The sequence below is a fragment of the Centroberyx affinis genome, unplaced genomic scaffold (genome assembly GCF_046629955.1).
Source record: "Centroberyx affinis isolate AG114_WGS23_722 - 3 ecotype Tasmania unplaced genomic scaffold, CSIRO-AGI_Caff_v1 ptg000450l_1, whole genome shotgun sequence".
In the NCBI taxonomy this organism is placed as follows: Eukaryota; Metazoa; Chordata; class Actinopteri; order Beryciformes; family Berycidae; genus Centroberyx; species Centroberyx affinis.
Window position 1 is genome coordinate 55,310 of NW_027279112.1, and position 24,987 is coordinate 80,296.

Here is a 24,987-nt window from a genome sequence, read left to right on the forward strand (position 1 = left end):
TGGGGACTCTTCAGCCTGGCAGACACACAGGCGGGCAGAGCCGGGGCGAGCGTCTTGGCACCGCGAGTGGAGCCGGTATTCTGGCGGAGCAGCGGTTGGCACCAGGAGCAGGCTGGCCTCTCCAGTGGCAAGGAGAGGGAGATCACACACACACTGCCACACTCCTGCTGAGGAGCAAACGGAGGCTGGCAGGGAGGGCTGCACTTGAAAAGCCGCCGTTGTCTGGAGATGGCTTTCATGTGAATGGGAGCCTTAATAGGCGTTGTGCGCCGGCTCTCGTAGCACGCTGAGCTGTGAGTGATCCTCTTCTGTTGGGTTTTAATTAATAAGCAATGTTTGAAGGCTACGATGCAGTTGGAGGGACAACACAGTGACTCCTTGGTGGCCCTGATGCTGTTTGTTTTTGAGTCGCACTCAAACACCCACTGAGGTGACCACATAAGCTGGGAGGTGCTGACATTATTCATAAACTATTTTCAGTCATTGGAAAACACTTAGGCCTACCAGAGTGCTGTCTAGTCAAAACAGACTTGCAGTTGTGATACTTCAGTATGGAACAGCGCTAGCAGGCGTATGTCATTTGGCTGCCTTTTGTCAAACTGAATAACAGTAACTATAACCAAAACCATTTTAATATCAGAAGTTAAACATTTGCACAACATGTAGAAAATAACCATGTCAAAAATAGTTGTATAACAAATGAGCCCCCTTTAAAGTCTGGCCTTTTGTTTCAACACAATCTTGACGTTTTTCCCCCAGGAAGCGAGATTACTGAGCAAGTCAACCTGGAAAAACATGTGTTTTGGATTGAAACTGATCTTTGATATTAGTTCATAGGGGGTCTTACATAGGGGGCAGTCATACATACTAATGTAATTTTGTTTCGTTTCAAAGTATCAAGCCAACCACATCAACCTGCCTCTCAAACTACCCCACTGATGAAGAGGGCTGACTTTCTCTCCACAGCAGAAAGAAATGCCAAAGGACAGATACTAGTACTTGAAGGATAGTACCGTGGGCAATGTGGTAAAGTTACGTAAGAAACGATGCAACATCAATTGCACACCAAAATAGATCTTTTCTGACAGTGTAAATTTAGGCTCTGCCATAATGATACCATGCCAAACATACAAAGTACAGATGAAACATGAGCACAGGCAATTCTCTTGCTGATATGTAGACCAACAGCGCCACCTGGTGGATAGGAAGGAGAACAGCGATGGAAAAAGTAAAATGAAATTATAAAAACCTATATTAAGTACTAAATTTGCTATTCACAATTTGACAACATTCCCTTGATGTCTCACAGAACTTAAATTAAGAGACTCTCGTGAGATAAACTTTGAAAGAAGAATGGAGAAGTGTTTGCCCTCGTCCAAGAAAGAAGTTTGACCATGAATTTGTAGCATACAGATCGTGCCATAGGCTGCTGTCTACAGTTTCACACAATCAGTTGGTCCAAGCAAGTTCCTGATAATATTAATGTTCAAATGGTGGACAACTGTACTTTAAAAATTTCATATAATAAGAATAATAACCCAATGAGGATTCTTAGTTTAATCTCATACCGTGGACTTTGACACACCATTCTATAATTTCCATAGTTTGGTGATAAATGGCCCAATCTAATGTGTGGAACCATGTTGAACCCGGCTGATGGCGATGTCTGTGCTACAAATGCAAGGTCAAAATTCTTCAAGAACTAAGGAAACCGCATGACTAATATATAACAGTAAGGTGCAGCAAGGACGTCAGTTATCAGGACAAAGGGTAGTAGGACATCTTACAGCAAAGATCATTTTTAATGGTCCCAAATATTCTGAACAACTAAGTGTACACTCATGTAAAAGAAAAAAAAAATGAGAAGATATGACAAAATTGATCACATCTAGAATTCCACTCAATCTTTAATCAAGACGGGATTACAAATTTTCCAAAAAATCTGCAGTTTCAAAGGGCAAAAAAGGGTAAAACTAGCTCATCTACTGAGGTCTTTAAAAACCTGTTCAAGTGCGACTGAAAACGTCCTGAACATTTAAAGGCAGGTCTTTTTTGTTGTCGTTTACAAAAACAGGAGAAAGGGAGAGAGTCAAATAGAGAACAAAAGAGAAAATAATGAACTGCTGGCTTTTTTCTCTTTAGAGAAAGAACGTCCGCTGAGCAACGACGACAACAACACCGATGACATCATCAAACGACAACAAGGACAGCATTTTGCCCCGTGCTGCCTCCCGTCTGGTCCTATAAACTAACTTAAAAAAAAAAAAAAAAACATAAAACAACAGAGAAAGAGGGAAAGAGAGAAAGAGAGTGGAGGGAAAAAAGAGGGAGAAAGGAACAGAGGGAGCAAGTTGGATTCTGAGGAGGGGAGGGGGGTGTGAGTGGTGGTTCTGGGTCTGAATTGGCCGACCCATCTGGGTCGCTGTGATGTCCTTCCCTGAGTGGGGGGGCGGGGGGGCAGTGGGTTATGGTCCGAGCCCGCAAGCTCTTTGGGGTTTCAGTCTGCGTGTACGTGTTTGTGTATGTGGTCTTTTCCTCCAGTTGCTGAATTACCAAACTCCAATCTGTCTCATATTTTCTGACTGCGATAACTGTATCGTCTTTTTTTCCCCTCACTTTCACTCGTCCGTTCGCTTTTCAGTCGGTTCTTCACTCCTGGTCTCCTGATTGGCACTTGTATAAATTGGGATAGTCCGAGGAGGCTTCAAATCCATTCACAGTCCGCTCCTCTTTTGCCCCCCCTCTGATGACGAGGGGCGGCTTTCATTCATTCATTTTGTTTACAAGTTTGATCATTCCTGTGTTAAGTCTACGCGCTGAAACTGTCTGACGAGCAGAGCAAGAGCTGAGACACTGATGCTTAACTGGAGCTCAGTTTGGACTTCTTGGAAGGTGGCAGAGGGTCCTCTTTACTCTCCCCGTCCTCCTCTTCCTCCTCCTCATCATCGTCAGGATAGTCCACCAGTCCAACCAAACCGCCCTGGAACAGACAAGACACGCCGATCACAAATCTAGTCAACCTGACTAATTTAGTGCAACATTTCAAACAATATCTTAACACCCCTACATTCTCACTGTTGCTGGTAAGTCTATGCTACCAGCCACTTTGGCACACAGCCAACCATCATTTAGCAGCCCCATTCTGTTTCAAAAGTTTCCTATGCTGCCTACACTGCACAGTTCCATCAAAGTACTCAGTTCTCCATCACAAAAGATGAATATATCTTCAGCATAAAAACACTCTCCCTGTGCCCAGAGATGGTCAAGACATTAAGTTCCCCACCTCTGGAAGCCACTGTCTCACACCACCGTCTCTGTCTGTATCTTGTCTCGCCTCACATCTTGTTTGTTGCTGTTATGTCTTTAAATTCTTTACACTGTGTATAGTTCTCTCTTGTTTTTAATCACCTGATTTTTTTTCTTTGTTGTTAAGTGCATTGTGACATTGTTGTCTTTGGTAAATGCACTTTAAATAAAATTGACTTGAAACCTGTGTGTCTAGCCAGAGCATTTTCTCCTGTCTCCCTCTCTACTTTCCCACTAATGATTAACAAGTACAAGATCTGTGCAATCCTACGGCACATTTGCGGCAATGACAATTCCTAATACACAACAAGGATTGTGGGAGTTGTGTGAAAATTGACAGCTCAAGTGTGAAGATTCATAGTTAAATTTTCACAATAGAACTTTTGCATTGTTGTATTTATTAACTACTGTTCAAGACAGAAACATAAAACGGACATGATTTGTACAACATGATTTTCTCAGGTGCTGTGACGTTTGATAGCGCACACGTCTAGACAAGCGTCTCACTCCTTGCCTCTTGATTAACATAGTGATGTGGGGAAAAATACAAAAGGCGAGTGGACTGTCTCAGATAAAAAAATAAGTAAATCATCTGCTTCTTTACCATTACTATATGGTGACAGGTACCTTTGTGGTGACGGCTGTGGTTGGGGGCGAGTTTCGCGCCCCTGAGCCCGGAGATCCCGGTGATCCAGGAGAGCCTGGGTTCAAGGAGGCAGAGGAAGGCGGGCTAGACAGGCTGGTTTTAGTGGAGCCGGAGAAGGAGAGCTTGAAGCTGGGGTTCTGTCTGCCCGACAAGCCTGACTTCCCCAATACTTCCTTGTCCTCTGTGTCTTTCACTGAGGGAGAGGAAGACAGGAAATGGTGATTCTCCCCATTCCCCAAGTTCTTTATATCTATTGGAAGACAAATGTACCCATTATCCAGTCCTTATGTGTATCCATTTTGGAAAAAAAGAAAAACATTCCCCAACATTCATCATTTAACTATGTATAAAACAGAGATTCCAGGCTGTGAAAGTGATATTTTGTCAACCAAGCACTGTTACCCACAGTGGTTTCTTCAAGTTTGTAATGTCCATTATTTTGAAACAAAACTCCTCCAATATCAGTCAGTAACTATGGCATGAGATGGGAACAGAGTCACTGAATTCAATTCCCTCCCACAATTCCCCCCCAGATATTCTTAAAGAGATGATCAAGCTGCTGTCCCATACGTACATTTCTTTCTCTCCATGAACTTGCTGATAGGTTCCATGAGATCTTCTTCACTCTTCATCTTGTCGGAGGGCGGAACCACTGCCTCGCCGTCCTCAAGGTCGTCCTCATCCGTGTTGAACCACATCTCCTCCTCATCCTCCAGCGTCCGCGCATCACGACGGAAACGGTGGTTCCTTAGGATGGACCGCATGCTGGAGAAGAGCGTGCACAGGTTAGTGGTCAACCCTCAAAATATATGGATTCTGACATATCAAACAAAATGATTTTTCCTTTGGATGGTGCTGCTAGCTCTGTTTTTTGTTTCAAGCACCGATTTTCACCAGCTTGAACCTTCTTCAGTAGCGTTATGCACTTCATTTGCATTAGCAAGCTCGGATTGACAACTCCAAACTCTTACCACATCCTTTGGTAATAGCAGCCTTCTTGAAAACCAAATACGACAACCTGTGCAATGTCTGAGTGCTACATTTAACTACTGCGACTTATGCTGGGGCAATTATTATCAACACATAATCTAGAATATACGTTGAATTGTCTTACGTTTGTAGCATGGTGTATTACAGGTGGGTTGGGCACAGTTTGTCCTGAGAATATAATCTTTTACACTTCATGGAATGAGATGGGACAGTTTATATCCCATCCCAAAATGTGTTTCCACAAGTTGTAAAACTATCAGTAACGATGCCCATGGGCTTGATAAAATAATCTCATGTATTACACAATTCACAAGTGAGCTCATAAGGTAATGCTTGGTCATGTTTCTTCATGCTACCTAATATTTTACCATGTTCTCTTTGAGTGCACATACAGGTCCTCTACACTCAGGGACGGACAAACCACACATAGTGCACTGGTGGCTGGGGCTACGACAATCATGATTATTTGCAACAGCAGCAACTACAAGGTCTACATCAACATGAGTCTTACTGTCGTCCTTACTTGCACCCTCACAGAATAGAGGCGTAACATAAGCAGCCTGCTCTGCTCAGTTTCACTTTCTGATATGCTTGTGTGTGCTTTAGTCACAGTCATAGATGAAAAAGCTGTACACTGCGCAATCAACTGCTGTGTGGTTAAATCACTCACTGTGTTTAGTCAAGAAACCTGTAGCAGAACGCTTGATTTGATACAGTAACGGTTTTAAATTAAATGAATTTGGATGGTCTGAATATGACCAAATTAAAAGATTATTCTTCATGAAAACAAATAACAGTATGCAATTATATACATTTGACTGTGCAATCCTTTCCAGTGGACTACAAAAAGGCAAAACCTGATAGGCCAGAACAGGTTTTCAGTAATCCATACAGACTTATGTAGTCTGCCCAAAACAAAGCAATAGCTTTAAGCTTTTAATTCAAGAGCCATTATATCAACAGAGAAACTACCTTCTTGAAAAGGACACTCAAGTTTTGAATGCATTTACAGCTCAATAGTAAGCCTGCCAACACCGACTTCTTTAAGACTATTGTTTTTTGGCAACATGCATGCAGCCTGGACTGGCCGGACTGGCCTGGCCTTGTTTAAAACAGTGGTTGTCTCAACTGTGTGCTATTGTGACCTAAAGGTCTGCAGGTTTTCATTACAACCAAACACTACAGCAGCTGATTTCACTGCTGGCACATGGCTGACAACAACTGCTTTAAGGAATGCCAATTTCTATGTTGAATATCTTTTACATCCTAATTATGTTCTTACAACTCACAGCCAACAGTAGCAAGCAGATGGTGCCATTTTATTTTAGCAAGCCAACGTTCAGAGGATCCAACTTTTAATTACAGCACTTTTAAGTGGAACAATTCTTCACTATCTCTAAGCTTGCATATCTTATAAACAAAATGTAACATTATACTGACTTCTCAGTCCATTCAAATGACATGACAGTGAGTATGCATTCAAACAAAAGCTCTGTTTAATGTGTCACCATGGCAGCAGCTCTAGCCAGCAGGGCAGTAGAAGATTAAACCAAAACGGCACGTATCGAGGGAGGAATATTTTGGCCCAAAACATGGATGAAATGGGCAAAAAAACACTGAAGAGATTCAATAACCACTAAATTTCCAAAGATGATAAAATAGTCATATCATAAAAATGTGACAAATACGCATTGGTCACTTGATAAAACAGAACTTTCCAGCTACTGTGACAGAATACACTGGACTGCTAAAAACACATTATGATACATAGGCTATAATATATTGGTCATTTTGCCAGTTTAACATGCCAGTTGTCTCATGGGGATGTCACACTGACTTTATTGTTCCTACCATCTATTTTTTTGTTAGCAAGGTGCAGTGGAACCTACTGCCCTGGGACACACACACACACTATAATTACCTCGCTCCATCCAATCACAAATAGTGACAGTGTAACCAAGTGCTGCAGCATCTGCTTTCTCACCTATCCAGTTTGGGGTTGTCCTGCCTCTCTCGCTGCTGTTCATAGCGCAGCTTTAGGCCCTTGAAGGTCTGGACATAATCCACGTCCTCCAGAGCCTTCCAGTAGTTCTCTACTATATGAGCTGTGAGAGACTTCACATCCTCCTGGGGGCAATGGGAGAGAGAGGAGGGGAGGGGTAGAGACCCAGTAATGGGAGAAAAGAAAGGAAAAAGTATGGAAAGGGAGGAAAACAGGTAGGTATGGGAGTTTAGGACAGAGGCAGAGACAGAAGATGAGGAAGAATAAAGTATGGAGAAAATGAGGAGGGGGAAATGGAGAGGGGAGATCACACCAAACTAGTTAAGCATGAATCAATCAACCACTGAATGTTTAAACAAAGTTTTCTGATCTATATGGGTTTCTGAAGGATGATACTGATACTCATGTTTTTGCACTGCAGCTGCTGCTAGCCGAAATTTTGGCCTGTTTTTCGAAATTTTAAAAATGTGTTTTAATGCCAATTCCACAAGATGACAAGTATTCAGTGTTTCCCCCAGAACTATTTTCTTGGCAGAGTGGAAAGCCTCTGAAATAGCATTTAGTCTGAAATTCAAATAAAACCTAAGATAATAAAAATAATACATATTCATGCATTCTTATATGGAATCTGATCAAAATGCTGTATTAGAATCAATTCAGGTTGAGCGCTTCCCATAGATAACCAGCATAACATTGATCAATTATACAAATATGTATTCAAGCAAACTGGATCATATCAGAGGTGAATGACACTGACTGGATGATAATAGATTTTTAATCAGGTACTCTAGGGAACAGTGGGGAAAAACTATGGGCTTCCACAATAAAATGAAAATGTTGTCCGGGACAAGTGGAAAAAAAATATTCGGACAAGTACATATTTGTCACTTACCCAAATGGACAAGTGAGAAAAAAACAACAACAACTGCATGGGTCAAAGAAATAAGTACTCTGCTTTGAATTTAGGCGTACGTTCTCTAGGTGTGACTATGTGTAGTGGTGTATGCACTAAAGTAAGTGGTACATCACCACTATCACACTGTGTAAGATGTGACTGGTTGAAAACTTTTGAGTTGTATAGTGTGAGCTTTGATAAGCTGCTCAGCTCTGAGAAGAGTGACAGAGAAAATGTGAGAAAATGGAAGATTTAGGAGACAAGGAGTGAAGCAGAATAGAGGAATTATGTTCCTCCAACCACCTAAACCAGGCCAAGCACAAAGCAAGCAAGAGCCTGATGGTGAACCGTCTGCCTCTAAAGAGGCATACAAAGTGAAAAGAAAGAGGTAATTTATCGTGGCTTGAGAAGTTCCCGTAGGTGCGACAACACAGCAGGTGATGAAGAAACAATGTGTGGGGATTTCCCTCAGATTACAGACACGTAGGTGTTGTAGAAACAGAATTACTTGTAGTAAACCGAGTAGAAACATTTTCCATAACATGTAAGAGCAACTACTATTACCTCGACTGACAGTGTGCTGATATGGAGGTAACACAGCACAGTCAGCTGACAGCTATTGAAAGTTAGCCATCTAGATAGTTGCTAAGCTTCGACTCAGGCCAATTTTGTTATGTATATTGGCTACCTGCTGCAGTGGCACAGACTTCTTGCAAGCTATGAATTGTCAGTTGCAAAACAGGATTTGATACTGTAGACAGCTGTCTACAATGGGGCTAAACAGGGCAGCTGGGGCTTACTTTTTAGCCATTTGTTCACTATAGGGTTTAAAAAAGATAGAAAAGAATGCATACATTGACAAGATGCTTAACAAGATGTATAAGCAGTAGGTAGGTAAGATAAAAATCAAGAAATGATGACAAAGATGATACAGATATAATCTTTAATCGTTAGTAATTATCTTCACCTCTGAGTGTTCTGGTTTAACACTTTCACATTTGATATATTTTCTGGAATGCTGACAAGTTTTGTTGATCTATTAAATTATAAAAATGATCGAAATGTATATGCAAATAGTGTTTAGTGGAAATTGTTTTCCTAAATAAGTTCATCTGTAGGTCGAGTGAAACTCTGGTGCCACTCCGTTAATGTTAACCCCTGGCCAATAGGACCAAAACTGGCATGAGCGAGCATACGTTTTGCAGTTTCACAGGCAATGTGCAGGCAATACTCACCACACGGACATACTCAAACATCTCAATGATGGCCGAGTTCATGAGGTTGTAGCGCGAGCCGTTGTTGAGGAAGGCTTTGACCACTGGCTCAAACAGGAAGTTCCTCATGATGTAGCGATTGTAGAATTCATCCTTTAGACCGATGATCCTTCGCATGAAGCGCAGGGCGCCTGGGGCCACAGAGAGGAAGGAAGCTATATTGAGCTCACAAGTCCTTAAATTTCATCAGAAGTATGCTTTCAAAAATGCAAGGCAAGTAAGGTTTTAACTGAGCTGAGAGGCCGTGAGAAATAAAGGTTTCTTAAGGATTGGGTGTGACTCACATAGTGCCAGGAAGGCGTGCTGAGAGGCGGTGAGCACCAGTACCCTCCTGAGAATGTCCTTGTTAATGATGTAGTTCTTGATGTGGTAGGTGTGGTGCTCAACACAGAATGTCAGCAGCTCCAAAATCAACGCCAGCAACTGGGATGTTTGAAAATCATCTATGAGGAGGAAGAGGGTAAGCGACAGTGTGTAAACATAAAATATTTGTGCATAAACTGTACAGGTTATATTCCCAAACCCACACACAGACACGTGCACACAGACCTCCCAGATATTACATACCTTTGCTGGGTTTTTCTTCTGTGGTATTGGCCAATAGTGGAGCCGAGAGGACGTGCATGCAGTGCTTGTAGAAGAAACTCAGGAACTCTGTCTTCTCAGTTTTCTGGAAAGGAATGAAGTCAAACTATCAATCGAGTACTTCTCAAGAATGACCAGTTCAAAAACTATATCACAACAATAAAAAAAACTGAATATCGCGATAAATGTCAAGGCAGCGTTCACATTTTTCATCTTTACTTACAGTAAAATGGGAGACTTTTATTTTATTTTTGAAGCAATGAATAGGAAAATGTGTTAAACACCTATTTAAGAAACAAAATACAGCATGTTCTGATTGTGCAGTAGTGATTATTGATTTTAATTGACTGAATTTTATATTGTGCACCCCTAGCAGAAGTGCATACTCACTGTCATGTCATTATCAGTATGAATGGATGAGTGTTGGGGTAGCATGCAAACTCACATTAGCCGTAGCCAGCATATTCTCCGGGTCCACCAGTGTCCGTAGCAGGCCCATCAGCTGCACCGCTCCACCGAGCTCTGGGTCTGTGTCACAGATCATGTGTTCTATGATCAGGTTGATCAGCAGGATGTCCTGAAGACCGACAAACAAACAAACACGTCAGTAACAGCACATCTGTCTCTCTAAAACAACTTGAATAATGCAGCACGTCATTCTTTCATTTCAGTAGCAAAATAATGAATATTGGATGCATGGACAAATTACACCAAATTCTAGATATGGTTTCAGTTATGATGTAAATGAATGGGAGGGCAGATCACACAATTCCCAAAAAGTTGTCTGATGTAGTTTGTATACTCACGTCATCATTCTGCTGAGACTCCTGCATGACGAACTCTCGTACCATGGAGGGGTTGTACTCCACCAGATAGGAGAAGATATCTGTGGCTGCCCCACGCACCTGCACATCATCCATCCCCTGTTTCACAAACACACACCATATTGGTCAGTGGAATAAAACAAAATAAAAATACAAATACAATTTCTTCTCAGTGTACTTCTATGGGTATGTTGTGGACAGGAAGAGGGAGGGTGGGGGAGCAGGTATTACACTCACAAATGTCTGTATGCGCAAAGGCGTGTGTTATATGTAAAATATGTATACATATCTGAACATATATGCATGTTTATAGGCGACCTAAAGTGCTATTTATGTGTTATATCTACTTTATCCGTTTCTGTATATTCTTTTCTCTAATGAATTTATTACGATATATTGAAAGGAGAAAATTTTCAGAAAATGGAATCAAATGGTGTTGCAAATTGTGAAAAACAGGTGAGAAATCACAACTAGGGATGGCAGCAATTACATGTTAACATGATTAGCTGTGGGGAGACATGCTAGTCACCTTTGTTGAATTTGGTTTATTTATTAAGAGATTTATTTGCCTTGCTAATTTGTCCCATTATTTCAGAACCATTATTCTTGTCATTTGTCCTCTTGCATTAATCAGCATGGTGATAAAACATAAAATAATTGATGCCATTGACAAAGAAAAAGATTAAAAACAAATAAAAAATGTTCATTAGAACATGATAGAAAAGGGAGTAGGGTACAACTGCACTGGAAAATACCTGAGAAACAGATATTAATCATGACAGTCATGGTGCAGTTGTAGTTTCAGACCAATGACTTAAACTCCTTCATATCTGTCATTTAAACTAGGGCTGCATGGTTACATTTTTGTCAAAATCACTACCGAGTCGCAAGAGACCTTAGTCTGAGTCAGAGGAAGTCTTCTTCCTAAACAAGGCATTCCTGTGCTGTGCGGAATCCTTGGCCAACCTTTTCTTTAAATAGAGCAAATTCTAAGCATTAACACTCATCAAATACGCACATCCACCCACCACATTTTAGCAACGATAAATTATGCAGACAGTATTCTTTCATTGTGCAGCCCTACTTTCAAAATCAGCAAAAGCAATAGAAAAACTAATGCCTAACAGCGACTGTACAATCTTTCCATGGGAGCACGTTTGTTAGAGTGGCTGCACTCACCAGTATGACCTCTAGTGCAGGAAGAATGCCCATGTTTGACAACGTCTTGAAGAAGGCGTCTCTGTTTTGAGGTTGTAACGTTTGTGAGAATGCACAGAATTCCTTTAGGAAGTTTACCTACAAGGAAGTCACAAAGACAGCTCAATGAGGCTAGACACAAGGGGGGAAATAACAGCATTATCTGACAAATCATCAATCTCTGATGAAGGTTTGGCATACCAGTTCATGTCTCTTGTCGTCGTCTGTGGCCTCATCAGTGAGCTGTGCAAAGAGGTCCGTCAGAAACTTCTCATCGTCCTGACGTCAAAAGGGAAGAGGGAGTGAGGATGATGTAGACGGTCAAAGGAACAGGATGAGGAAAATTACCCTTGACCCTCACGCTTATCTAGGGTCAGATGAAGTGGTGCATTCCACAAATCTATCAGTAATAAGGTAGTTGATTGAGACTAGGGCATGATTCAGATGATGTTTGTGTCAAATACCAATAACCAGGAAAGAAAATTAACACCAATATATCTACCAATGACTGATTTTGTTATTACTCAACATAATTCATTATTATAATACTTCACTAGACCCAATTCCAGAACAGAATTCAAAAATCACACATTTCCTCTGAGGTCATTTAAAATTGTTCTCAAAGGTGTAGTGTAAATTAGCCTAAAGAAAATGTTTAAAAACTTAAGTACTAAAAATTGCAATAAATGCTATTTTGTGTGGATTTTACTAGTACATTATCTTTGTAGCATACCGAAAAATAATGTCTGTCTCTCAACATATCAACTGCTACTTAAAATGAATGGAACACTGCAGCTGGTTTGAGTCATGGTTTGCCAAGGCTACCTCATGAGGAAGAGGAATGAAGCAGCTCATATCAGTGGTGTTTGACTTCAGAACTTCACATAGCGCAGTGTACCAGAGTGAACAGCATGCCAGTTTCAGTTTTCCTCTAGCACAGCATAACTGATTTACACAACACTCCTCCATCTCTATGGAGACAGCCATACATAAACACTGCTGAGTTGACACAGTACAAAAACAAAGGTCACATGACCATAAAAGACTAGCAGACAAACTCAGAGTAAAGCACAATCAGCCAAAAATAAAACCTTTGCACAATCCTACAATTACTGTAATTTCTAGTCCACATTGCATAAACACCATTCTAAAAAATATTCTCTGGGTATGTATTTCTACTTCATGAAATATTTGTTTATATCCACAAAGCTTGTTTGTATTGGGCCTATTTACATTTGTTTTGTTATTGGGCTGCTACTACAATTAATCAAAAGTAGAAAATTGAAAATGCAAAGAATGCAAGCAGCTGCACACACAGGTTTTATTTTTAAAAAACACAACCTGAACTAACACACCTTCATGTTGTGTGAGGTGTGTATATGTACATATCTGTCCATCTCACCTGTAACATGCCGACAATCTCCACCTTGTTGAAGAAGATGAAGGAGTGCAGGGTGGACAGCATGTTTTCCTCAAACACAGAGGGCGTGGGCAGCACCATGTCCTGGATGTACTGCACCCGGTACGTCTGGTGGATTTTCTGACGCAGCTCCGGGTCAGAGATGGGGATCACCTCCTTAAATCGGGCTGTCTTAGTGAGGAACTCCCGGTGGCGCCGCGGCTGCGGGAGTGCGGGGTCAAACTCCAGGCAGCCAATGACGTCCATGATGCACTCCTCGGAGAACATGACCTCAAAGAGTGCGGTACGATTGAGCAGGAAGATGCCCTTAACAATTTCATAAAGGTGGTGCAGTCCCTCCCGGTTCTCCAAATCCTCGCACACGCGGAACAGCTCCAGGAGTTTGCGGATGTAGCCCTCATTCTCCACGGCCAGCGCCAGCTTCTCGCGCCGCAGTGGCGACGGGAGTGAAGACGCCACCAGCTCGGCCAGGTCCTCCAGGCGGTTCAGCTCGCATGGTGGCAGCTCCAGGCCCGGTGACGACATGTCGTCAAAGCGCTCCTCCTCAGACTCGTCCACCACATCCTGGGTGATGTCCACTGATGGGTCTTTGCCCTGCACCTGAACAACAAGACAAATACATGGGTTGAGTGACGTAGGAAGTGACTAGTTACAGAAATGATTAAAAATAACACCCAAATGCATCTGATAGCAAACGCATGCACAGATGGGCGGCTGGACAAACACACACCCACACATAAGGAGAAGTGCAGTTACCTGGCATATTTTCTCCCAGATTTCATCACAGCCGGCCTTCTCCTGGAAGCTGAGTGCCAGATCATAATTCTCAGCCTCTGACCATACTATCAATGTGTCCTGTAGAAAAAACAAACAAACACAACCAATTTACAATCAATAGACAAGAAGCAAATCCATGCTCTACATATACTGCAGCATGCTTTGAACTGACCTGTTGTTTCTGGTAGGCTGTGTTTGGGTTGATTTTGGACTCCAGCAGTAGGGAACCTGCAGAGTGACAAACAAAGGCATTCTCAAACATAGTTGGTGATTTACTCTCATAAAGACACTAAATCAAGTTGCAGAGGAGCTGAATGCAAAGTGAGAGTAGTTAGAAATTTAGCTGTGCATCTCAAGCCGCTATGAAGGGCTATGGATGTTGTGGAAGTTAAGCAGGTTTGGACAAAGTGCTATGGCCTAAATAATTAATATTTATGAGGAGTATGTTAGATTTGTTGCTGCACACAGGTGAGGGTGTATGTTTCCAGATGAGGCCGCTGATCAGCTATGCAAGTGTGACAGGCATTGTTCACATTTAGGCTGCTACTCACTGAGCTAATGATGCATTGGCTAGTAACTACAAGTTGACTCAAATGAGAATAATACTCAATTAAAATTTCCAATTTGATATTTCTCTGGCCAGTGTGGATAAACTCTACCAGAACTAGAAACCACAGAAAGTCTCTCATTTGTGTTATCTTAAAGTAGTAATCTGGAGCTGCTTCATTAACAATGACTAGGAGACTGAATTCATTCTGTCAAAATATGCTACACTGCTGTGATTACTGCTCAAAACCAGAAAATGTGCCAATATCTCTCTAGCTGCTCTCACAGTCACCTCATCCAGTCTCAATGGAGCTGTACATCGCTAAGACTTAACAGATTTGTGGTCGGTACAAACTTCTTATATGCGGCTGTAGAAGTCAGTGGCGAATGAACACACACTAGGAGACCTTATTTGGGAAATGTAAAAACCTGAATACAGCAAGTATGTGGGAATGTTGTTCCTTTTAACTTACCATCACTCTCCGCTCGCACCAGTAGAGACGTGCCTTTCAATCGCTCCACATAGCCCGAGGAGACGTGCCCGGTCCCACGGTCGTCCCACTGTCTGTCCTCATTGAGGGTATAAACTTTAACTCGGCGACGAGTGTCCGTCATCCTGGCAGGTGTTTGTAACCGGCTTTCCCTCCTGGGCCTTAGCCTTGCGTTTACAGGCTGGCTACTTCACCTAGTACCGCGACAACTTCAATTCACTTGTTACACCTGTCCACTACAATGCTGTTCTGGTTTACGTTAAGGGTCAACCAGGCCAACTGTTACTTGAAGCAGCTCAAAAGTAGAACCAGACGGGTATCCAGATCTATTACGTGGTTAAAACTACAATATCTGATGATCCTGACAAGGTCCCTCAAAACTTGTCTCGCCCAGGCTACAGGCAACGCGCCACCGAAATCAGCTTATTGAACATTATAGTAAGCAAGCACTAGCTTAATTTATAATGCGGAGGACATTGACGTTAGCTAGCTTATTAATCGACAAAAGGAGAGCCGACTAACATTACCCAGTCTGTACAGATAGTTGAAAGGGGAACATTCAGAATAAGACTACCTGGTTATGTTCACTGGTTCCAGGTACTGTCTGTCTGCTTATCGGTACAGTTTGTACGCTAGCTCGCAACGTTAGCCAGTTACGTTAGCTAGCAAACCTAGCGAGTTGACTAGCTAGCTAGTACGCTAACTGCCTACGCGGAACATATTCAACGTTAAACAACAATTCACAAGAAAGAGACGAGGGCCATACACCGATAACATTGTTTCATGTTTGCGGACCGCAAAGCCCGTGTTTTGCCCTAGACCAACGTTTCTAATTGTGTGTCTCAATAATACGCTAGCTGGCTAACGTTAGCTGCTATTTCGTCCCCAAGTGTTCCGCCATGTTCTGGCTCGGGGCCGCGGAGAGACCAGTCTCTCCTTACTGGTATCCGTGCATTCCCAAAATATGCAAATAAACAAACTGTAGTCGTGTAGTTCCGTCAAGGTTACCCTTTACATTACAATGCTATTTGCCATTCATTCCCGACGTCTTGCTTAGATAATTGCTAACTGCCCCCCCGTGAGTATTCAGCCATCTTGGGTCCCTTCAGAGTCAGTACGGGGTTTCCAGCACAGCAACAACAGGGCAGCCCGCCACATTTAAAGAAACAGTACAGGCAACAATGTGCTTTGAAGAGGTGGTGAGTAGCTCCGGCATGCTGTGAAGTCCGACACCAACATACAGTATAATGTCCAGCTGGATGGCTGCATCCATCACCGATATTCTGTCCAACACCTTTACATCAGCATCCCATTCAACTGCATTCAACTGGTAGTCAGACCAGAAAGCACACATTGGAATTGGGAGTAAGACCTATTTCGGTCCTAAGATTCTTTGGTCTTTGGCCCCTCGTTGTTGTCTGTGTATTCAAGGATGATGTCTGTGTATTCAAGGATGAAGCAGTGGAGACCAGTCACAAAACAATAGTTTATTTGTTTAAATGAAAAGAAAATACACTAAACAGGGATAACACTGAAATAAGATGTCAGGCAAAAACCATTAAAAAGTTTACAAAAATGCCATTTCACATATCTAATGATGGTATAGTAACAGATGCAATATGGAAAATAAATCTTCTGGGATCACTGAAATTAACCAATCAGTCTGTAGACATTCACCTTGTTTAAAAAGGAATAAATCACCCTCATTCAACAGAAATCAACAACAGCATGTTCAAATCCAACCGTCCAGTAAAGGTATTTATAAAAAAAAAATTCACATAACTCTTATAGGAACTGAAAATACATTAAAGAAATTAGGATTTGTCTAACAAAAAAAGTCTGTTTTTATCCATCCTGTGGAGCATTTCTCCCAACAGAGATCCCTCTTCACCAATAAGTTAGTCCTTGCAACAATTAGCCCCATCCTCAGCATAGACTGTAACAAATTACAAGCTAATGTATGCTGCCAAGCTCAGCTCAATCAATTACCATATAAAGCCCATCATTTTGAATTTGTACCCATTTATGAAACCCCCTCCTTTCCCAAATGTACTGAAAATTTGAAAACCCTCCCCCCGATCAATCTGACAATGTTGTCCCTATGCACAGATCTATAAGATGCTTGGGAAATTTACCATGAAGTTACCAATTTTAATTACTGCAGGGTAAAAAGCTCCTAGGTCTGTGTAGCAGGGACAACCTCTTCCTCTCCCTCTTACTTCCCAGCCTGCTGAGCCTGACGCCGCAGCAAGACATAAATCTTCTCCTTGATCCAGTCTTTGTTGTACGGCTGGTATGTCTGGGTGTCAGCCCTGTACCTGAATGCAAAGAAAATGGCATATTTACTGGAATTGATCAACATACAGACCCAATACATGATTATTTTTCAACAGATGAACCCTTAGCAGTTTACTGTCAAAATCATACTTACACAAGACAGCTCAGGTCTGCCAAGTCGTCAATAAAATCAAACAACTGACTGATGTCGTAAGTGATGGAGGGACTGTTTGGATTCATCCTCTTCAGATGCTCTTCATACATCTTGCAAACACCTGGAAGAGAGGTGCATAGAGGGGAAACCATTTCTAACTCTATGTACTGACAGAAAATAGCTACATGACAAAAATCAAAAAGCCAAAATGACCAGTTGTGCTGAGTATCTGTTATAAAAGGACCCAGTTAATGATATACTGTGCATATTATGTATTTCATCACGTCTTTCCAGTCACATTTCCACAATATATGTACTATCCAATAACTGAGTAATTCTAAAACTAAAACAATTCTGATATATGCATACACTTATATATACATAAGTATAGACATGTTTATACTTTTTTTATACATATACTATGTACATAATATAAACATTTATACATTATCTCACACATATTCCAAATTGTAAATAGTCTTAAACACAACCATGTTTGATTTGAGAGTTAATGAGTGTTTGAGTGGGAGGCTGCCCTCCATGTCATCTAGATGACAGTGAACCCTTACGGTGTGGTTAAAGCTAAATTAAATGATGTAGATGAAAAATGAGCATGGCCCAAAGCCTCATTGAGGAATACTGTTAGAACAATAAGTTGTTTATATACTAAGAAGAGAGAGCATATTTTTATAGTAATACAAATAAAAGTGTCAACCAAATAACCAATAAGCTAAATATGCAAGTAAAATGTTGAAATGAGAAATCAGTTAAACCAAAGGTGAAGCCAGAATAGCAATAAGGTGAATTACTGGTGAATAACCATTTTTTTTAAAAACAGCAGAGGACTCACCTTCCATGCATTCATTCACTGACTCATAGTCAGCATATGTGCGGCCCTCAGGTCTCTTGGTTGGCTGGACAAGCAAAATTGTGTGCGACTGTAACACAATAATCATCAATACCCGTGTTACTGTATGTTCTTTGTATCTCAGACTAGACAAAATCTCTCCACTTCACCTGATAGTACAAGCAGACATGTGCCTTGCTCTAGTACACAGGAGTATCGGTAGCCCTCGCCACATAACTTAACAGATTTTTTTTTTTTGACTGAAATTGTTTGCTGCAAAAATGCTGCCTAGTTTAACTATGATATAACCCGATTCAACAGAAAGAAAATGAATTGATTATGATCAGACCACTTGTATTAGCCTGATCAAATGTGCTGTTTAACTGAGTTAGATGTTCATAGCAGCAGAAGAAATGGGTCAAAATATTGCTTTGACACAGTAACTGTTAGCCTCGTAGCTAGTTAAAAGCTAAGCTATGTTAGCTTAGCAGTAGCATTTAACAAGATATAGCAACGTTTTATTTGTTGGAACGTGAAACAAAACCACACTCACCATGTTTGCGTTGACCGCAGACTTTGACTATTCGTTTGAATGCAAAACTGCGTTTAAATGTAGTTTATTGTCTTTCAACTCCCCGTGCGAAGCAGCTGTTTTACCAAAAAACACAACGGAAATTAAGTAGAGTGTCCTTCCGGTTGGAAAGTCAAGTGTATTTCAAAATAAAGGCTTGTCACCCAAAATAAAAGTCCTTAAATTCTGTGTTTAATACCAACCAAACGAATCTCTTCTTTTTAATTTTCACAACATGATTTTTTTTTTTTTTTTTGTAAAATCAGAAAAAAAATTGAATAAGAAGCAGCCTTCATTATCAGATTAAGTTAAGTGGCAGCTCCTCAGGACTGCATGGGAACATTACAAGAGCAGAGACAAAACACATACCAGTCTGTTTTTTTCTAAAGGTTACTCCACTTATTGTGATTTTAAGCTTTAGTTTCCATCACACACTTACTCCTTTGTCCATCAGTACAGACACTTTATTGAGTCATTTTTATTTAACTGGGGCAGTAACATTGAGATGAACTTTATTTTTTCAAGTGAGTCCTCACCAAAAAATGTATACATTGAGCTACACAGACAATAAAAGCAATACAATACAGATAAAAGAGCAGGGATCTTGTCAGAAAAAAGAAAGTATAGCCTACTTTGAAGGGCAGGTTTATTCTTTATAATATAGTCAGGTGTTTAAATGTAGGGCTGGATATGGTAAATTTTATTATATTTATCTGTTATTATCTTATCTCATCTGTGTGTGTGTGTGTGTGTGTGTATGTGTGTATATGTGTGTGAGTGTTTATGTGTGCACTTGCGTGTGTGTGTGTGTGTACAGATGTCATGTAATACGTTTCAAAGAGAGGGCATTCTGGTTCATCCCATGTATAGGAGGTATTAGGTATTATGCCCTCGCCCTCCGGACGCCCCTGGTTGTCGCCCTCCTCGCAGTCGCTCGTGGGGTAGTTGCACGTGGGGCCACCCTCACCACACCGCCACACTCTCTCTGGCACGCCTCCAGGGACGCAAAGTTATTGCCGTTGCCCTGGCAACTTCCGTACCAGAACTCGGTACATTTGCCATTGCCTGAATCATAGTAGACCCGGACCTTCCAGGTATCGCAGGGACCCTCATCACGTGGCAGGGAGCACACATTACCAGTGGGAGGACGGACAGGGGTGGGTGGGTGCTGCTGAGAGAGAGAGAGAGAGAGAGAGAGAGAGAGAGAGAGAGAGAGAAAAGACAGATTAGGAAATTAGCAACCAGCCACATGCTGGTAAATCTTTAAGTATAGCTGGTAAGTTTGTTTACCCTACAAGCTACTTGATGGCAGGCAAGCAGCCACCATTTTGTTCTGTTCTATTCTAAAAACCCATTCAGAATAATGATGATGACTGATGGATTGTGGAATCCACACAAATGCTAGCGACCTGTCTGGGGAGGGAAAAAGGTCAAGAGAAATGTAAAGTCTAATGGGAAAAGAACAGTAATAATTTTGACGAAAGAAGAAGAATGCAATTCTTACTACGGTTGTCTGGTACTCAGGACATCCTGCCCGTCCAAACCCTTGAGCTGAAGTCACTCCATCCAAACAACAGCCAAATCTAAGGGAGAGAGACTTTTCAGCATGGGAAACAAACATGTCAGACGTTGGTTAGGAGGAGGGGGAACGGGAAGCAGTCTTACCTGCTGCCAGCACAGTCGCCTTGGGTGCAGCCCTCGTTCCTGGGCCCGGTGGCAGGGGTGTGGCCATCAGGACAGCAGCCATAGTATGACTGTGCACAGTAAGGGCCAACTACTGAGCGGTAGGGATCATAGGCAATGTTTGCGTGTGGCCTGGGGTCTAAATTGAGACCAACAGACATGGTTAAACATACATATATACTGCTACAGTACATACCTGTGCAAAATATAGGTTTATCTTTATTTGTAGGCATTGGGGATAATATTTGGTAGTAGCTGTGTAATTTATTTTAGGATCTAAATATGGCCTTTGGTAGTAAGGTAGTAAAAGAAACAGTTTGAGCTTTGTGTTTGTGAATGAAACCAGTGAGAAAGCAGTATAATCACAGTCTAGACAGGGAAAATTAGACCATGAAGGTAGTTTTTGTGTAATGCCTGAGGACACATTCATTCAAAACTGGCTTGTTTGGGTGATCTTGTAGAACTGGCTGTACATTCAGTTTTCAGATTCCTTGCTCATCTTTTTTACTACTACTCTGTCTTTTAAGCACACACACATAGAAACCTGTGTTCACATTTCCATGTTCAAACATGCAATAACATCACTGAAACAAAAACGTACATACCTGCAGACTCTCCTGGAACATAGGGCACAAATCCTCTCATGGTGCTTTCGTGTGATCTGGGCTCCTGCACACTTGGGACCACTAGAGAGAGACAACATTGAGTAAACAGAACATACACTAAAGCAAAAAGAGTGTGTGGCAGAGTAGAATTTGGCTCACTTTGTGCTCCGGGGCAGGGCTGCGAGTTGCACGTCTCCACGGTAGTGGGTCTGCCACTGGCTCCACACCTGGCCTCCGCATAGGGGTTCAGATCTGTGTCGAAACAGCCCACCCTCCTCTCCCTCACCCCGCCACCACAGCTCCTAGTGCACTGAAGAGAGATAAGAGGAGAGATCATTATGAGGTGAAACAGGGGGAAATAAGTAAAGAACGAGGAGATAAAAAGCTTCAGTACACTCTCAGTCACTCTCTTTTCCCATCACTTACCAGTCCGTAGTCGGTCACATGCCAGGTGATGTGTGTGTGGCAGGCGGGCCGGCGGCAGGCCTGGACAGCGGGGGGTCGAGCCAGTCCGCTACAGGCGTGATCAGCCAGACGCTGTCCTCCAGAGCCCACGCAGAACACCTCCCTCGTCTGCTGGCCTTCCCCGCAAGTCACCGAACACTGACCATCACCAAGGAGAAAATATTCCGTATTAGAGTCACCAGAGAAAATAATGAATTAAGGTTGTGTAGCATTTTTAAACAGTAACAATTATGCTTATGTCTCAAAATTAAAGTTTGGGATTCCTCTGCTGTAAGGTACTGACCACACTGAAGCTGGACACGCTGTATTCAGTGACACACGGATGCATGTTGCAGGCCTGCTGGCTCGGTGGCCTCTGCAGGCGCTGGGTAATGCAGTAAGACTCGTCCACCACACGGGGGGCCGCCGGGTCCTGGACCAAGCACTCCACACTGCGGTACTGCATGCCTCCGTTACAAGTGGCAGAGCACTCGCCGTAGACACCGGTCCTGTAGATGTATGTGCGCGTCTCCCTCGGGTGGGGAGCAACAGCAACAGGAATACCAGAGTGTACAGAGTTCACGTCATCATCCAAGCCAGGGAACTCTCCATGGATCAGGAGCTGGGAAGGGACAAATGAAAAGTATAGTCATCGGGTCCAATTTCCTGGAAAACACACTTAAACCCAAATTCTGATAAATCAGCTGAGAAAAAATACAGGTGGTGTGACCCATAAAAAGTGAATGCATGATGAGTGAGCTTTCCCTAGATAAATAAAAATTAAAATAAAGTTTTGTTTGTACCCTGCAGACACCATCCACACAGATGTCACTGCGGCCCACATAGCAAGGTGTCCCATCCACCACTGTAGGTCTGTGTCTGTAGTGGAAGTTCTCTCCTCTGGGGACGCAGTTCAGCTCACATGGATTGGTTGCTACAGAACAGACAGACAGACACATCTGTAAAAGTCCTGCTATAGGATATAAAAGCTGTAACAGTCACAAAGATGGATGGGGTTTGCCATATAGGACAATTTACTTTTCTATGATTGACAACTTGCCTTGATGGTAAACCCCACACATTTCCTACTCCAAGCGGTTTCAAACAAACACCAAGAACTATTTTCACCCAGATCCACTTAATCTGGATGCACCTAGTAAATCTTTTACCTCCATAGAAAGGCAGCCATGTGTAGCTTTTGCTCTGGAAGTCTGCTCTGTCATACTGGGAGCACTGCTCCTCTCTGAAGTCCCTGGCTCCTACTGGACATTCCTAATGAGCAAAATGTTCGATTATTACCATATGTACAATACATATGTATACATGCACACACGTAAAGAAAGTGTGTGAGAGAGAAATTAGTGTAAGCACGATTACCTGTGTATTACAGGTGCGGAAGGACTTGGAGGATCCTGGGCAGTTATGTCCTCCATCTGTCCTGCAGGAGAGAGAAAAGAATCAGAAATGTAAGCCAAATATGTTTATTTCTCTCCCTCTCTTCTCTCAATTCAGTTCAATACAACTGAATTCACTTCAGTTCAATTAAATCATTGGGCTTTATTGGCCTGGTAAAATACATTTACATTACTAAGCATTTGATGACATTAATGATATCATTGTAGTAACAAAAGAAACACCAGTGGTAGAAATAATAATGGGAGTCATACATCGGCCGATTAAAAATAAGGATAAAATGAAAATAATACACTTTATTTGTATAGCACTTTTTTTTTTCACAAAGTGCTTTAACAAGCAAATAAAAGCAAACATCATGCTCAATAAATAAATTAATATGTCTCCCTGTCTTACCTTGAAGTAATACATTTCCTGGTCCTCATTGCCACTCCTGTGCCACAGGTGCGGCTGCATGGCCCATAGGCTCCAAACTCCCCCCAGTAGTCATGGCTGGGCCGCGTTAGCTGGAAAACAAACAAGAAAAGTACAAGCTGGAACACACAGTACTAGCACACGCCATACCATAGCCCGCCACGAACCACTAACACATACTAAGAGCAGACGAGACACACCAGAATAGAAGCGGGAACATTTAACCACAAAGCAGTCCCTAAACGTTGCATAACATTTACATAAAGCTGCTCTGTGACATGTGAACGCATCACTCCTGGTGCATTTCTGTATCAAAATTACATGTTGGGTTGTTTTCTTTGTTGAAGTAACAAACATGGTGTTTTGGGGTTTTGACCATACCGTACCAAGTGTTCTTCGCAATATCTCTCAGCAGTATTTGATACTGGAAAGCAATATGTAGTAATACTGTATGAAGTGAGACTCACAGTGAATGCCGGTACAGAAAGCAGCTGTAGGACAGCCAGGACCTGCAGGATGTTCATGTCCACCAGGAGCCTCTGCACGTCAACTGATGAAGACAGTAACTAAATATTGTCAACTTTTCATGCCAGTACTCGCTGTGGATATAATTAGTCCATTAATAACATTATTGTGCACCAATATGTACATTTGCCTAATTTCACAGATACCCCTGAATCTTTTTTTGCTAATTTTTAATCAAAGCATTAAATGTGTAAATCAATTTTTCTCTTGGATAGATGGAACAGGTAATTGTAGATCACATTCCCCCTCAAAAAAGATAATAAATTGCAGCAGATGGGTATTGTCTCTTACCTTATTGAAATGAATCCCCAGTGGATGAAATCCAGTTGGATGACCAGTAGTCCAGAGCGAAGCGCACCTCAAGAGAGAAGGTAGGCACTGACACCCAGCTTTCTATCTTCTCACCCTCTCTGCTCGCCAACACCACAGCCCATAGGTGTCGGGTTTCAAGCGTAGAAGACACAGGATTTTTTTTCTTCCCAGAAGGATTTTGACTGTTTGGCTGTGATTACTCCCTTCTATTTTTAACACTCGTAGGGAAACTTGTCAGAAGATTGCTTTTGTTTTACTAGTTCTGGATAAAGTCTGTTCATCTGTTTATTTTGTTAAATGGAACATAGAAGTCTGATTATGGCAAATTGCCAGTACTCTTTGTGTTTCAGTAGTAAGACAACATTTAAAAAGTATAATAGGCCTACTGGTGTCCTTGGGCAAGAAAAAGAACATAATCATTGGATTTTCTCATTGCAAAATACAGAAGAAGAGAAAGAGGATATTAGAGCAGACATAATTTAATTGTTTTATACAGAAATTGCCGTAATATACATAAAAGCACAAGAAGATATAGAAGATAATGATGTAGTATGCAGGTTAAAAAGAGATCCTAAAGTTTCCCGTGGGTTGATATCGGTTCAGGATGCGGACCACTGAATGTCCCTATCGCACGTCCCATAACCACTAAATATACACCGATAAATCACAGCAGAGGAGCTGGTGGGAGGTGCATGGCGTCAGGGGGGTATTTAGGTTTATTTTAGAGAGAAATCACAGTGGAGCGTTGCCCCAGAGGGGAGAGAATATGAGGGGTGTACCACCAGCCAC

At 41.9% G+C, this 24,987-nt stretch overlaps 3 protein-coding genes across 8 annotated transcripts; all 3 read right to left on the reverse strand.

Annotated features, from left to right (window-relative positions):
* Positions 1-632: 632 nt before the first annotated feature.
* Positions 633-16,047, reverse strand: smek1 (SMEK homolog 1, suppressor of mek1 (Dictyostelium)). Of its 5 annotated transcripts, none has more exons than XM_071517040.1 (15): positions 14,936-16,047; positions 14,089-14,144; positions 13,896-13,994; positions 13,122-13,739; positions 11,921-11,998; positions 11,702-11,818; positions 10,505-10,621; positions 10,144-10,275; positions 9,681-9,783; positions 9,398-9,556; positions 9,075-9,244; positions 6,927-7,066; positions 4,527-4,717; positions 3,934-4,202; positions 633-2,980 (listed from the first exon to the last, which is right to left on the reverse strand). In XM_071517040.1, exons 1-15 carry the CDS (start codon positions 15,075-15,077, stop codon positions 2,861-2,863), a joined length of 2,511 nt encoding a protein of 836 aa, XP_071373141.1. In that variant the 5' UTR covers positions 15,078-16,047; the 3' UTR covers positions 633-2,860. The 5 variants fall into 5 exon arrangements, with proteins under 5 accessions (XP_071373141.1, XP_071373143.1, XP_071373140.1 ...); XM_071517042.1 differs by having other exon boundaries at positions 3,934-4,145; positions 6,927-7,069; XM_071517039.1 differs by having other exon boundaries at positions 6,927-7,069.
* Positions 16,048-16,717: 670 nt separating this feature from the next.
* Positions 16,718-18,921, reverse strand: LOC139642280 (enhancer of rudimentary homolog). Its single transcript, XM_071517044.1, has 4 exons — positions 18,785-18,921; positions 18,235-18,322; positions 17,385-17,505; positions 16,718-17,271 (listed from the first exon to the last, which is right to left on the reverse strand). The coding sequence occupies exons 1-4, from the start codon at positions 18,785-18,787 to the stop codon at positions 17,169-17,171; spliced, it is 315 nt and encodes a 104-aa protein (XP_071373145.1). The 5' UTR covers positions 18,788-18,921; the 3' UTR covers positions 16,718-17,168.
* Positions 18,922-19,336: 415 nt separating this feature from the next.
* paplnb (papilin b, proteoglycan-like sulfated glycoprotein) lies at positions 19,337-24,287 on the reverse strand. 2 transcript variants are annotated; one of them, XM_071517047.1, is made up of 13 exons: positions 24,178-24,287; positions 23,829-23,911; positions 23,344-23,453; positions 22,912-22,972; positions 22,704-22,806; positions 22,338-22,468; positions 21,839-22,156; positions 21,517-21,693; positions 21,250-21,400; positions 21,091-21,171; positions 20,468-20,624; positions 20,307-20,385; positions 19,337-19,970 (listed from the first exon to the last, which is right to left on the reverse strand). In XM_071517047.1, the coding sequence occupies exons 2-13, from the start codon at positions 23,883-23,885 to the stop codon at positions 19,686-19,688; spliced, it is 1,710 nt and encodes a 569-aa protein (XP_071373148.1). In that variant the 5' UTR covers positions 23,886-23,911; positions 24,178-24,287; the 3' UTR covers positions 19,337-19,685. The 2 variants fall into 2 exon arrangements, with proteins under 2 accessions (XP_071373148.1, XP_071373147.1); XM_071517046.1 differs by having other exon boundaries at positions 19,337-19,973.
* Positions 24,288-24,987: the final 700 nt, after the last annotated feature.